General features: G+C 55.0%; 1 protein-coding gene across 2 annotated transcripts; it reads left to right on the top strand.

The window, feature by feature from the left end:
• Positions 1-408: 408 nt before the first annotated feature.
• On the top strand, positions 409-14,572 carry ZBTB4 (zinc finger and BTB domain containing 4). 2 transcript variants are annotated; one of them, XM_045570104.1, is made up of 4 exons: positions 409-575; positions 7,486-7,556; positions 8,359-9,449; positions 10,064-14,572. In XM_045570104.1, the coding sequence occupies exons 3-4, from the start codon at positions 8,368-8,370 to the stop codon at positions 12,006-12,008; spliced, it is 3,027 nt and encodes a 1,008-aa protein (XP_045426060.1). In that variant the 5' UTR covers positions 409-575; positions 7,486-7,556; positions 8,359-8,367; the 3' UTR covers positions 12,009-14,572. The 2 variants fall into 2 exon arrangements, with proteins under 2 accessions (XP_045426060.1, XP_045426061.1); XM_045570105.1 differs by lacking the exon at positions 409-575 and adding an exon at positions 4,995-6,746.
• The last annotated feature ends 438 nt before the right edge of the window (positions 14,573-15,010 follow it).

Below are 15,010 nucleotides of genomic sequence, written 5' to 3'. Positions count from 1 at the left end.
AGGGCTGCCCCTGTTGGGTCTGCTGCCACTAGGTCTGTGGGTCCCACTGGGGCCGACTGTGAATCTGCCATGTCGTATGTCTGCGCCCTGACAGCAAGTGTGTTTTGCTCTCAGGCGGTGTGCACAGCTGAGTGAAGGGCGTGTGGGGGGAGTCCCTTCCCAAGGAGTGGGTGGTCGTGAGCCCCTGAGGGGGTGCTGCAGCGCGCCGCGCCCCGCTCGGTATCCACCCGCCCGGTGGCCCAGCGCGGTGTCCTGCGCGGATCCGTCCCGGCGAAGGCCGTCGGACGCTCGGAGCCTAGTGTTGGTGTTGGCTACGCTGCGCCGGCCTCCTCTCGGCGGCGGCGGCGGCGCTGGGGGGGGACTGTTTCCGGGGGTGGGGGTGGGGGTAGGACCGGGGCGGGGGGGAGCGATGATGTCAGCGGCGGCGGCGGCGGCGGCGGGGCCGGGCCGGGGCCAGGCGCTGGGGGGGCCGGGGCCGGAGCCGGAGCCGGAGCTGGAGGCGGGCGAAACCGGAGCGGCCGGGGGCGGCCAGGGTGATGAGCCGGGCCTGGCGGACGCGGCGCCATCGCAGTCAGGTGGGCCCCGGGGCGAATCGGGCAGGGCCAGGGCGGACCGGAGCCAACTGCCGGGCCCCCTTTCCCGCTGCCCGGCGCCGCGGGGGCCCCGGCCGCGCCCGGCGCCCCGACCGCTAGCCTTTGGGGTTGACCTGGGGGCTCAGGGGTCGGGGGCTGAGCCTGGCCCCGCCCCCGGTCGCGCACGACGCTGGGGGGCGACTAAGGGGGCCCGGGTATGGCGTCCGAGCGAGAGGCGGCGGGGGGACGCGATCGCCTGGGGCCGTGGAAGGGGCTGCGCTTACTCCCCCTTTGAAGGGTTAATTCTGCAGCCTAATGTCCCCCTCCCCCAGTGGGGCAGGTTGGGGGTGGGGTGGGGCGGGTGTGAGCCCGGGCAAACGCTGCAAGCTGCTGGAAGGGCGATGGCGTAGGAGCCAGGCAGAGAGGGGGAGGGGTGGGCCGCCCAGCGCCCCAGAGTTGGGGTGTGCGGGGTGCGCAGGGCGAACTGGGGCCCCGGAACCGCCGCGCCGTCGGGGCAGGGTTGTGGCTGTGAGTTTTGGAGACTGTATCTCGTGCTATGTTGTGGGTCAAGGTAAATCTCTCCTGGGCACCACCGTTTGCTGGTCTGGCAGCCAGGGATCCTGATAGGGCCCTCCCTGGGCTATGGAGATAGAAAACCAGGAGGGATGTCCAGTGTTGTGGGGCAGAATTACAAGATGTGGCCCTGTGGCTTTGGGTGACAGATGGGCATTCTAAGCAGGGCATGATACGCTGAGTGCGGAGTTTTTTCAATGTGGGGTTGTATGTATGTTTTCTACCAGTGTGTGTTTTTTTGCATGTATGTCTTGTGTTGCACATACGAACTGTTTATGAACTGTTTTCTGCACAGCTGGCATGGTGTATTGTGTTGTGGAGGGCGCCAGAATGCAGGGTGTATGTGCCCGTTTGGAGGGGGTGGTTGTAGACCTTTGAGTCAGAAGGCGTCATGTCTGGGTCCCATTTCTGTAGCCTTGCTGAGGTGTGGTCCAGTTGTGAAGGACAGGCCAGCAGATGGGTTTGTGTGTCTGTGATGAGCGAGTTGCATGGGGGCTGCATATCTAGAACTCAGATCCCGCAGATCATGAGGGGAGTGAGAAACCCCAGGGTGTGTCTTGGGTGCCCGTGGGTCAGCTGACATCAGTGTGAGGGGCTTAGGGTGGGATGTGCCAGTTGTGTTTATGGGATCTTAGGCAGCCAAACAAGAGGAAGGTCTTGTGTTTGCAACATTCTCCACGGGATTCTTTTGTGACGTTGTTTGTGGGAGCCTGTCTGGGCTGCTGGGCTGGAAGGCGAGCTGGTCAGAAAACACATGGGAGGGAGGTGGCATGACAAGGGCAGTGTGGGCCTCAGACCTGAGAGACCAGCTGCAAGCTGTGTGTGTGTGTGCGTGTGCGTGTGCGAGGGCACCTACCTTCTGTGTGCTTAAGCGGTGGTGGGGCTGCCAGGGGCAGAGGGAGAAGGCTGGGGGTGGGGGGGGAGATATGTTATGAGGAAGGTGCCAGATAAATGTGGGGCAGAGCAAGGGCAGCAGGCGGAGGCACGGGTGTTGTGGGGTGGCCCAGCTAGTCTTCTACAGGGTCGGTGTGCTTGCCTGCCTGGCGTGTCAGGGTCACCTGGAGGAGAGACTGGGCTGGGCGGCTGCAAGGGAAGTGAGCTTAGACAGAGTGGCTCCTTGGCCATGTTTATGTAAAGGCCGGGTGTGACTCTTGTCACTAAAATGGAAAAAAGAAATGTGAAGTTTTCAGCCTTCTCCCACTTCGCCCCCACCCTCTCTCTGCCCCCCTTGCGGGTATCTCTGACGCACACTGGGCCCCACTGCTGCAACTGTGGAAGGGCCTCGGATCGGAATTTGCTCACGAGGCAGATTCCTCAGAACAGGTTTTCCTCACCTTTGGGGCCTGGGCCCTTCTGTAGGGGTGTGTGTGCCTGCACTCCAACCCTGCACACCACTGTGTACTGTGCCTGGCCTGGCAGTGAGGATGTGTATACACTGGGGACTGGAGGGCACAGGGGCTGGGAGGGGGCTGGCTTCCGTGCAAAGCCTGCACAACAGGTGTGATGACGATGACAGTGGGTGAAGGGGAAAGAGCCCTAGATTAGAGCTGAGTTCTGGCGGCTCTACCACTTCCTCACTGGCACTTTACCTGAGTGAGCCTCAGTTCCTCATCTGTAAAGTGGGGCTAATTACCTGCCCTACCTGTCTTCCAGCAGCACATGGGAAACGGACCTAGAAAGTGACTACAGTTTGGGGGCTGTGCCATTGCCAGCCCCGCTCAGTCCTCTGCCAGCACTGAGAATCCCCTTCTCTGGACTTTCCTAGTAACAGTAGCAGCAAACACTTGTTTAGCACTGACTGTGTACCAGGCACTGTTCTCAGTGCTTTTACATGCGTCACTCAGTCCTCACAACTGTGGAAGTAGGAGCTCTAATTACCTCCCTTTTTCAGGTGATGCAGCCAAGGCCCAGAGAAGTTAAATAATTTGCCCAAAGTTACTTAGCTAGAAAGAGGTAAAGCTATATTTGAACGCAGGCAGTCAGGTTCCACATCCTGTGTTCTTAAACTGCTGTACTCTGCTGCCCTTCTGGAGAATTGAGTGGACCTTTCTGCACCCCCCCCACACACACCCTCTTCTCCCCAATTTCTGCAGACCTTAGCAACTGCACCAATCCATCTCAGAAAACTGGTGTGATCAGGGTGTCCCAGCCTAGGACGTGAGATGCTAAATCTCTGCTGCTGTATAATGTGGGTGCTGGCCATAGGGGTACAAAAGGTTGATGAGTCAGAGAAGAAATTGTCCTTGTCCTGCAGGTCAGGGAGGGCCAAGGAGATGGCATTTGGGTTAGATCTTAACATTTTGGGGGAATTTGAGAAGAGATCAGGGAAAGGGCATTTCTGGCAGGAGAGCCAGCACAGGCAGAAGCATGGGGGTACAGAATGTGTAGAGGCTGGAAAGCACACTGGGTGTGTTTTTCTTTTTTAGAGATAGGGTCTCGCTATGTTGCCCGGGTTGGACTGGAGCTCCTGGGCTTAAGCGATGCTCCTGCCTCAGCCTCCTGAGTAGCTGGGACTCCAGGTACGTGCCACTGTGCCTGGCTCACACTGGGTGTTTGAAGAGAGCACAACATAAGGCAAGATTAAAAAGGAAGATTGAAGCTAGACCAGAGCCCTTACATGTCTGGTGAAGGCATTTGAACTTTATTCTGGAGTCAGCAGGGACCACTGAAGGTTTCTGAGCCCAGGGGTGGTACCTGAGCTGTGGTTAAGGATGTTGACCCTCAGTGGGAGGAGGCCTGGGTGGAAGAAGGTAAGCCTGCAGGCTGGGGGATCACTGGCAGGCCATGGCCTGGGACTGCGTGAGTGTTAACACGGACCTGAGCTAGTTTGGGGACCAGAGGTGGGTTGAAGGGAAGGCTTCCAGAGCTATTCCCAAGCTCTGCCGCAGTTTCAGCCAGACTTATGACTGCTGGATGTGGAGCAAGGGAAAGGGTGGAGTCAGACATGACACATTTAGCACTTAGCACGTGAGACCTTGTGTGGTGATTTATGTAACCAGCTGGCTGCCATAGGCCCCTTCAGGGCAGGATCCAGGAGCATGGCACAGGGAAAGATTCAGCATCTGGGGTCAGCCGGGCCTGGATTTGAATCTTGACTGCTACTTACAAGCTATGTGACCTTGAGCAAGGTACATCCCTTTCTGAGCCTCAGTTTCCTCTTCAGTAAAATTGGGATAATACGCCATTATTTCAAGATGGTCTTTGAAATGGGACAGTTTGATGATGCCAGATACTGAGAGTGGAGCTTTCTGCTTTGTAGGTGGGTGGGCCCTCCAGGCCAAGGTCTCTCTTCCTGTCTTTGAGGTGAGATGTCATATCTGAGAAAATGTTGCCAGTGACCCCCGAGTCTGGGGTACACAGACTGGTGTTAAGTAATGTCCCACTGTTCTCAGTTCTGTTGTTTTTAATGGGTTCCTCCTTGGAATGTGTGTGTGTCTGTGTCGAGGGGAGTTATGTTCTTTATAAATAAAGGTAGGAAAACAAAATGGGGGGCCATTTTGAGGCTATCATTAAAGGAGGCAAGGCAGGAGAAGCACCTAAAAGTGTATCAGGCAAATTGTGAGTGCCCCAGAAGTGGTCAAGTGCTCAGTCCGGCACTGAGGATGCTTCCTTCCTGAGGGTGGATGGACTCCAGGCAGACTTTGAGGGCAGGTTCATTCATTTCCAAAACATGTTTTACCTCCCATTATGTGCTAGGACTATTCTAAGGACTGGAGATACTGCAGTAAACAAAGCAGACAAAAATCCCTATTCCCCACCCCTTGGAGCTTACATTCTAGACATAAATGAGCAATATGTTTTACTAAGTGCCAAGGAGAAAAATAAAGTAGGGTAGGGGGCATAGGAAGTTATGGGAGGTGGGGGGGTGACCAGGGAAGGCCTCCCGGAAGGTGACTTTTGAGTCAAGGCTTAAAGGAAGTGGGGCAGTGAAGCATAAGGCTATCTGGAGGAAAGAACATTCCAGGCAGAGGGAACAAGAGGTAGAGCATGTCTGGTGGCCATACTCAGATTCCCCTACTCAGTGGCACCTCTGAGGTGACACAGGCAGTCAAGAGTAGAGAAACAGTAAGAAGAAACAAATAAAACATTTAAAACCACAGAGCCACTAAACTTACCACGAAGCCCGATTTCTGCCTCTTTTACTTCAACACTTCCCCCTACCATTTTCTGGGGCTGAGTTCCAAGATCTGGGTGCTGCCAGTCATTAGCTCATTTAATCTTTACAACAGCCCCACAAAGTGAGAACTGCTCATCATTCCCCCCTTATAGACAAGGAAACTGAGTACAAAGACGCTATGTAACTTGCCCAGGGTCACAAAGCTACTATCTTCTCCACCTCCCATAAGCCCTTGCAAGGCAGTGGCCAGTGATAGGGCACTTGAACTCAGGAAAGCTGGGTCCAAACCCCAGCTTGGTTAGCGCTATGTTCCCTTGACCTGAAAGGGAGGCGTTTGGAGTATTCAGTTTCTCTACACCAGAATCCTCACTGTGGTCATTGAGTGTTGGAATAAGGTGATGCGGATAAAATGCTTAGCACTACACTTTGCACATAATAAGTATTTCATAAATGGCAGCTACAGAGACCATGATGATGATGATTCTTGTTGATCTCCAATGGCCAGTCCAGCTTTGTATCTTTGTGGTTCTAAGAAGCCCTGTCAGGCCTTGTTCAAGTATTGTAGCAGTCAGGGTAGGCACAAAGCATGTTGTATATGGTTGTGCCCGTGAGCAGGGCTGGCCAAGGGGGTGAACGGAGACTGGAATCGAACCTTGACTTTGCTCACCTGTGCAGGCTGCTACCTCCTGGAGGAAGGGGCCTTTCTTCTAATTTTCAGAAAAGCACCAGATGGGCTATTGGTGCCCTAGTGTGGGCCTTCGTTGTGGTATGGTGAAGTCATCAGGAACACAGGCTTTGGAGCCAGACTTCCTGGGATCAGACCCCAGCCTTTCTACTAACTGGTCATATGTCCTTGGGCATCTCTAGCATCTCTGAACCACAGTCTGTCATTTTAAAGTGGGGAAGCTAACTGTTACCTTTCAGAGTAGTGATGAGGAGCAAATGAGATGCTATTAATACAAATAAGGCACAGATTCTTGGGGTCCCAGTGGGCCAGTGGCTGTCATGGAAGGGAGTGGGAGGCCTGAACACCAGCCATGGGATTCCCAGGATTCCCAAACTGTCCACAATTCAGCAGCAGACAGGAAAGCACTTGATCCAGTATCTGATCTGTGCCTGACAGTCAGGGTTGTTAAAACTTTTGAATATCACCCCTGTTTACTATCTTCCTTCTTCTTGTCCAGGAGAGATGTCAGAAAAATCTTTTGGGGCATGTGAGATGCGGCATGTGTGAGGGGAAGGCCTTTGAGTCCAGACAGTATGCGTGATAAATGGGAAAAGAACATTTTTCAGGGAATTGTATGAGGGACTCCTGATGCAGGATACCTCTAGAGACATGTGTGACCCATGGCATTTGGAAGGATGCCCCCAAAGAGAGGAGAGAGCGCTCAAGCTTCGTGGAGGGTGGATGAGAAGGACCCAAGAGCTCTGCTCTCAGGTCAGCAGGCCTCGATCTGTGAACAGACCTCACCTGTCATTACCAGGTCTGTATGACTTTGGATGAGCCTCCCAGCAAGAGGTGAGGTAGGGGTTGCAGTTCCCAGCTTTTTAAGTCAAAGTCCCTAAGCCACCAGGTCTCAGTAACGAGTGAGACCCAAGCCTCCTCACTCCTGGTCTGGTTGCCTTTCCAGTGCCCTCCAGGGACTGCAGCAAGCTGGTATTTGTATGAGTCAGTGGTCTTCAGTGGTCACCTGGCAACTGGGCCAGAAACCCCCTCTAAGATTTATGGGGTTTGGGGTATGTGAAGAGGTCCCCTCCTAGTTTGAATACCTACCTACCAAATTAGGTCCAATAAAAAAGCTCACACAAATATATTTAGATATATAAACAAGACTATTGTGGTAAAAGACAATGTTTTGATTTCCTCTGAGCCCCAAGATTGGGCCAAAGGGACTTGAGTGTGATCTGCCAGGCTTCCCTGAACCTATGGGATCGTACTGTGCTGCTGTATTGTTTGGAGGTGAATTGGGAATATGCAAATTATCTTGTTGCTGTACTTCTCTGGGCCAGCAGAACAAGGCTCTGCAATAATGTGTGTGGCCAAGTAACCTGACAAGGTTCCTGGGAGGGATCAGGGTTTGCAGAGCAGCCCAGATGTCCTCTCTGACCCCAACACTGTGCCACTTCCCACTTCTGGGGTCCTTTCCTTCCCAGTTTCCTTCCTGAGGACCTTTCCCGCCTCTTCCTCTAGGTCCGCCTGACATGGTTTCTGTTTCTCCACAGAAAGAACAGGCCCAGCAGAAGGGACTCGCTGAGCCACCGCCCGCTCTGCTCCATGTTGGCTGTGCTCTCAGGTAAGAGGTGCCGAGAGAACCACAGCTAGGAAAATTAGACCCAAGGCAGCAGGCCAGCGAGGGCAGCCATTTTGTCTAGGCTGGGAAGTTCTGCGAAATGGTTATCAGTAGTTGTGGGAGCTTCCTCCTCCTTCCAGTGAGACAGAGATTTCCATTGCTTACTTCTCTAAGGATGTGGCTTTAAAGGTCGTGACCCCTTGACCTTCACCATGACCTGAGGTATCCCTGGCCTCTTTCAGCCCTAGATGTTAGACATACTGGCCTGGGACATTGGCCAGACTTGGGTGGCTAAGGGGTTAAGTTCTGTGACCTGAAGTTATTCAGCCTTCCACTAGTTTTTTTTTTTTTTTTTGAGACAGAGTCTTGCTCTGTTGTCCAGGCTAGAGTGAGTGCCGTGGCGTCAGCCTAGCTCACAGCAACCTCAGACTCCTAGGCTTAAGCCATCCTACTGCCTCAGCCTCCCGTGTAGCTGGGACTACAGGCCAGCACCACCATGCCCGGCTAATTTTTTGTCTATATATATTTTTGGTTGGCCAGATAATTTCTTTCTATTTTTAGTAGAGACGGGGTCTCGCTCTTGCTCAGGCTGGTCTCGAACTCCTGACCTTCAGCGATCCACCCGCCTCGGCCTCCCAGAGTGCTAAGATTACAGGCGTGAGCCACCGCGCCCAGCCCAGCCTTCCACTAGTTTTTGACCAGTCCCTGATCCCCTCCCAGCTCACCTCCCTGATCTTAGAGGGCCCTGCCCCTCTGCCCAGCCTCTAAGACGCTGAGACTCTCCCTGGCCTCTTCTGCTGTCTAGGCTGGCGCCATGCCCCCTCCCGCAGAGGTGACGGACCCGTCTCACGCCCCTGCCGTCCTGCGCCAGCTCAATGAGCAGCGGCTCCGTGGTCTCTTCTGTGACGTCACCCTCATAGCTGGAGACACCAAATTCCCAGCTCACCGCAGTGTCCTGGCTGCTTCAAGTCCCTTTTTCAGAGAGGCTCTGCTTGCTTCAGCCCCACTGCCCCTCCCACCAGTTACTGGGGGCTCAGCTGCCAACCCTGCTGCCACCACAGCTGCTTCTTCCTCCTCCTCTTCTTCCTCTTCTTCTTCCTCCTCCTCCTCCTCTTCTTCCTCTTCTTCCTCTTCCTCTCCCCCTCCAGCCTCTCCCCCTGCTTCATCCCCACCCCGAGTCCTGGAACTTCCAGGGGTCCCAGCAGCTGCCTTTTCTGATGTCCTCAACTTCATCTATAGTGCCCGGCTCGCACTACCTGGTGGCGGAGGGGACGGGGCAGCTGTAGCAGAGATTGGAGCTTTGGGACGGCGTCTGGGCATCTCTCGCCTACAGGGCCTGGGGGAGGGAGGCGATGCCTGGGTCCCTCCCACCCCAGCCCCCATGGCCACCTCACAGCCTGAAGACGACAGCTTCGGGCCTGGGCCTAGGCCAGCTGTGGAGTGGGAGGGAGACAGGGCTGAGGCCCAGGCCCCTGACTTACAGCCCCCATTGTCCCGGCGGCCCCTCCCCTGCCCCCGATGTGGAAAAAGCTTCATCCATCCCAAGCGGCTGCAGACCCATGAGGCCCAGTGCCGACGGGGGGCCAGCACTCAGGGGTCTACAAGGCTGGGGACCGGGGGCTCTGGCCCCGGTGGTCCTGCAGGAGTGGATGCCTCAGCTCTGCCCCCACCCATGGGCTTCCGAGGTGGCCCCGAGCACGTGGTGAAGGTGGTGGGCGGCCACGTGCTGTACGTGTGTGCGGCCTGCGAGAGGTCCTATGTGACGCTGTCCAGCCTGAAGCGGCACAGCAACGTGCACTCATGGCGGAGGAAGTACCCCTGCCGCTACTGCGAGAAGGTGTTCGCCCTAGCTGAGTACCGAACTAAGCACGAGGTGTGGCACACCGGGGAGCGCAGGTGAGTAGCCAGGGCCAGGGTCCAAGGGCCAGTACTCAGAGACCTCAGGGGCAAGGGAGGGAATGGGCAGCGCATGAGGCCTAGAGAGTCATCCTGAGACTAGCCCTGCTTACCCTCACTCACCCACCTGCCTCCCTCCAGCCCCAGTTCCTTCAGCTGATGTCCATCAGCACCTCTACATGCCATGTCCCCTAAAAGGAAAGAGAAAGTTGCCTTCGCTGGAAAGGACTATGGAAGTGCAGGCATGCCCAGCAATAGTTATAATACTCAGAACAGTGTCTTGTATTTCCATAGTGTGTCCCTGTTCATAAGTCATTTCCCTATTCTGTCATTTGGGCTTCAGAAGAAGGCTTTGTAAGTTAGGCTGGATCCCAGATGGAACAGCTGAAGCCAAGAGTCTCACAGCCAGTGGGGGGTGCTGAGCTTAGGACGGTGGCCCTCCTGGAGGCTGGCAGGGTGAGATAAACAGCATGAAAGGAGGGTGAGCAAATGGCTGGGGAAGTTATAGGCTTGTGTGGAGGGCAGTAGAGGACCTGGGAAGCTGAGGCCCTAGCTTCAGGGCCCTTGACTCAAGTGGCTCTGTTCCTGCCCTATTCCCTGCTGTCCTGGCCCAGGTACCAGTGCATCTTCTGCTGGGAGACCTTTGTCACTTATTATAACCTGAAGACCCACCAGCGAGCCTTCCATGGCATTAGCCCGGGCCTCCTAGCCAGTGAGAAGACACCCAATGGAGGCTACAAGCCCAAGCTCAATACTCTCAAGCTGTACCGCCTACTCCCCATGCGGGCAGCCAAGCGGCCCTACAAGACCTACAGCCAGGGAGCTCCAGAGGCCCCCCTTTCTCCAAACCTCAACACACCGGCCCCTGTGGCAATGCCAGCCAGCCCACCACCCAGACCTCCACCTGTCCCAGAGCCTGGCCCCCCACCCTCTGTCATCACCTTTGCTCACCCAGCCCCCTCTGTCATTGTCCATGGGGGCAGTAGCAGTGGTGGAGCGGGGGGTGGGCCGACCAGCACAGGAGGGTCCCAGGCCGCCTCGGTCATCACTTACACTGCTCCCCCGAGGCCTCCCAAGAAACGGGAGTACCCACCTCCTCCCCCAGAGCCTGCAGCCACACCCACTAGCCCAGTCACAGTGGTCAGCCCAGCCACGGCTGCAGGGCCAGCCACGGCCACCGCCACAGAGGAGGCCAAGGGCCGGAATCCACGGGCTGGGAGGACTCTGACTTACACAGCCAAGCCAGTGGGTGGGATTGGCGGGGGCGGGGGTCCCCCTGCAGGGCCGGGCCGGGGCCCCTCTCAGCTACAGGCTCCACCTCCACTGTGTCAGATCACTGTGCGAATCGGGGAGGAGGCCATTGTCAAGCGCCGCATCTCAGAAACTGACCTTCGTCCTGGGGAGCTGAGTGGAGAGGAGGTGGAGGAGAGTGAGGACGATGACGAGGAGGAGGAGGACGAGGAGGAGGAGGACGAGGAGGAATCAAAGGCTAGTGGGGAGGACCAGCTCTGGAGGCCCTACTACTCGTACAAGCCTAAGCGCAAGCCTGGAGCTGCTGGAGGTGGCAGTGGTGGCAGTGGGCTGCCCCGAGGCCGCCGGCCACCACGCTGGAGGCAGAAGCTGGAACGGAGGAGCTGGGAGGAGACCCCAGCAGCCGAGAGCCCAGCAGGGCGTGCCCGCACAGAGCGGAGGCACCGCTGTGGGGACTGTGCCCAGACCTTTGCCACCCTGAGGAAGCTGCGAAAGCACCAAGAGGCCCATGGTGGGGGCTCCCACAGCTCCCGGGCTGGACGGAGGCCTTCCACCCGCTTCACCTGCCCCCACTGCGCCAAGGTGTGCAAGACGGCAGCTGCTCTGAGCCGCCACGGGCAGAGGCACGCTGCTGAGCGGCCGGGGGGCACTCCCACACCTGTCATTGCCTATTCCAAGGGCAGCGCTGGCACCAGGCCTGGGGATGTCAAGGAGGAGGCCCCCCAAGAGATGCAAGTCTCCTCATCCAGTGGGGAGGCAGGTGGCGGGAACGCTGCTGCTGAGGAAGCTTCCGAGACCGCCTCACTCCAGGACCCTGTCATTTCAGGGGGTGAGGAGCCCCCAGTGGTGGCAGGAGGGGGCAACTATGCGTACCCACCTGTGCAGGAATTTCCACTGGCCCTCATTGGGGGCAGCCGGGATCCTGGCGGTGGCCGGGGGAAACTTGGGAGTGAGGGGCCAGGGGGTGCTGGTGAAGGGGACCGGATAGAAGGGATGGGGGCTGCCAAAGTCACCTTCTACCCTGAGCCCTACCCACTCGTCTATGGCCCTCAGCTCCTTGCTGCCTACCCCTATAACTTCAGCAACTTGGCCGCTCTCCCGGTTGCTCTCAACATGGTCCTACCTGATGAAAAGGGAGGAGGGGCCCTTCCCTTCCTACCAGGGGTCTTTGGCTACGCAGTGAATCCTCAAGCAGCACCCCCTACTCCCCCAACACCACCACCCCCAACTCTTCCTCCACCAGTTCCCCCTAAGGGAGAAGGGGAAAGGAAAGGGCTTGAGAGAACCCAGAAGGGAGATGTGGGGTGAGCTCTGGGACCAGGTCCCCCTTTCACCAGATGCCACCCTCCCTGAACCCTCCACCACTACCAGCTCCCCGGCCTCCCTGCCCCTTGGGAGCCCCTCCACACTCTTGTGCAGGGACTTGGGGGCTCCTGGAGCTCAGGGGTCAGGCTGCTTTGTGTGAGATTGTAGTTTTCCCATCTCCTGGGAAGGGATCTTTGGTGGTTCCCCTCTCAAGCTTCCTCCCAGGGAGTGGCCTCCATGAGGGGCAGGGCCAGCTCCCATCCTTTCTCCAGCCCTTGGGGCAACTGAGCAATATACTTATCTGAATCTCTACTCATGGCCCCCACCAGCTCTGAATGTCTAACCTGCTCCTCTGATTTGTAAACCTAGGGGGAAACCATCTCTCTCACCTAATGATCCCCCCTTGTTCTGAAGCTTTCTCTAAGCCCTCCCTCAGATGCTTCCTAGCACATTCCATTCTTTATGGCCCAGGGCCTGGACCAGACCATTGTGAAACCTAAACCCACATACCTGGGAGCGTGGCTTTGGATTCCATTCTTCCCAAGGGTGGGTTTCTCTGTCCCTGTCTCCTTTGCGTGAAGATGCCATGCCTTCTTTGGCTTCCATGCCTTTGGATCTTCCATATTCTTCCCCATACCCCTAGACTTTGGAGATGGCCTCTCCCAGTCCAGGTCAAGGAGGTGTTGGGGGGAGGGCTACCCCTCTGTTCATGGCTGAGCACTTTCCCAGCCCAGGGCAGGGAAATCTTGGCCTTATCTTGACCCCCAAATCCAGTGAGCCCCAGATTCTTCCAAGGCAGAAGAGGTGAATAGGTCACACCTCTTCCTGCCTCTACCTATGGCCTCTTCTGGGCTAAACCAGATTTGGGGGCCAGGAGGGAAGAGCTCCATGTGGGATGGAGAAGGGAATCTACTTTCTCCCTGTTTTTTTTCCTGATGGTTTCTCCCAGACTAGACCAAATAGCCAGAAAAAAGATGGGGGTTGGATGGGTGGGTAAGCCCAAGATTTGCACATGACCTTCCATCCTTACCTTTACCCTCATCTTCCCTCACCAATCACTCCAGATGGTTTTGGGGGAACCATTCTACTCTTCTGGTGGGCTTTGGGGTATCCCCACCAACTTTCCCTCCAGAATAGCACCTTATACCCCACCTTTGACTCAGTTCCCCACACCCAAAGATCCCAGCCTAGGGATGGGGTACAGGGACCATAGTCCCTAATCCCTAATTTGCACTAGTTAACCCTGGTCAGGGGTCCCTATACTTCCTTCCAGTGGGGGAGATGAAGAAATGTTTGCTCCTAATTCTCTTTGAAAACTGGGCCTCCCTGTTCTGTGATTGGATGAACATTTCCCATCCCACTCACCTCCCCACCAAAAAAACAGCTCACAAGGGAGAGCCTGTTTGGGGGAGCAAATTTGACAAATGGGAATTAGAGGAGTGCAGTTTAAAAAGGGGAAAAGTTGCTGTCATCAAAATGGCAGCCTTTCCCCAGCTACTGTTTTTTGGGGCCAAGATGGCTGCCCTTGCAGCAGTTGCTGGGAGGGCAAGATCATGGCTTCTGGAGGGAGGTGAGTTTAGAGAAGGGCCAGGAGCATCCTCCTGCCCCCTCTTCCCCTCCCAGTCTACAGGAAAGGGGAAGTTTTTGACAGGCTCCCTGAATGTTAACCATGGAGGAGACACTCCTTCATTCCTCTGTCTCTTTGCACTTTTCTTGGTCTTGGCCACAGCCTGAGTGAAGAATTTCCTACTGAATGTACCAAGTTCCAATTTTTAAGGGGGCAAAAAGTTTCAAACAGGGAAAAATGCAAAAAAAAAAAAAAAAAAAAATCACTAAAAATTCTCACAAATCTTGTTTCTGGCACTTTAGAAAAACTGCGAAAAAATACATAATAAAGAATACATATATATCTACACACAAATTATATATATCTATATATACAGCGGAACCACAAGAGAGACTGAGGAAGGCCTAGAGGCAGGGGGCAGATGTGATGACAGTGCCCCTATATCCTTAACCTGTACTCCTCTGAGGCAAACAGGCATGGGACAATGGAAGGGGCTGAGGATGGATTGGGGAATTTGAATTTCAGAATAGGTCAAAATTCCAAAACTATGGACACTTTGGGAGAATTGAGATTGTAGACATTTATTTTTTTTTTAAATATGATTAAGGAAAATAGTTTCCAGAATTTGGTGGTTCTGGGCAACAAATGAGATAGTGGCTAAGTGGAGATTAAAATATATGTATTTGAGCTGGGGAATTTGAATATTGTGAGTTTCACATGTTGGAAATATGGGATTTTGCAGTTTCGTCTTTTGAAAATGATCAAGTCTTGTCAGTTTGTGCCGTCTTTCCCCATGTTCCCTGGGAAGAAGGGTGACGGCAGAGTGGGAAGGCCACTGGTTCTGTGCCACAGCACGCAAGATTTAGAATTCTACAGACTCTAGCTCTATACGTAGTGAGGACCCAGATTTAGAGAAACTGACCAATATTTATCTCCGCATTTGTGTGTGTGTCCAACTCTCTAGGCCAATAAACCAACAAGACAAACAAACTGCTCCACAGTGGGATGCTAGGTGCAATTATTTGCGTGGCTGGTGGGTCTGGGGAAAAAGGACATGCTAACCTTGTCCCACAGGGATCCCTGGGAGTTGTAGCCCTATGCTCCCTCTTAGGTAACAACTTCCAGCAATTTAGGTGTGAGGGCTTGTTGACTCTAGGTACTTTGCTGTAATTGCTGTAGCCACTAGGCTCAAGCCAACTTACTTCCAACCTCCAGGCAGAAACATTAACAGACAAGTTCACATACCCTGATGTACACAACTGCTGGGCGCATGATCTCCATGTCCAGAATGGTCGGCCCTACCTTAAACCAGGTCTAACCTATTTTCCAAACTGAAAGGAAACTGAGGCACAAAATGTGTGATGGCCTTAAGACACAACCTTTCTTTTTCACATTCCCAGCCTACCCATTGGCTTTGACTCTTTGTCCATCCTCCCTT

The sequence above is a fragment of the Lemur catta genome, chromosome 15, assembly GCF_020740605.2.
Source record: "Lemur catta isolate mLemCat1 chromosome 15, mLemCat1.pri, whole genome shotgun sequence".
In the NCBI taxonomy this organism is placed as follows: Eukaryota; Metazoa; Chordata; class Mammalia; order Primates; family Lemuridae; genus Lemur; species Lemur catta.
This window is presented reverse-complemented; position numbering and strand designations above follow the sequence as displayed.

What these genes read in the sequence shown, in the direction of transcription:
- ZBTB4 (XM_045570104.1), top strand. Translation starts at nt 8,368, where the DNA reads ATGCCCCCTCCCGCAGAGGTGACGGACCCGTCTCACGCCCCTGCCGTC. An exon ending in TGGCACACCGGGGAGCGCAG is followed by an intron (nt 9,450 to 10,063) that starts GTGAGTAGCCAG and finishes GTCCTGGCCCAG; the next exon opens with GTACCAGTGCATCTTCTGCT.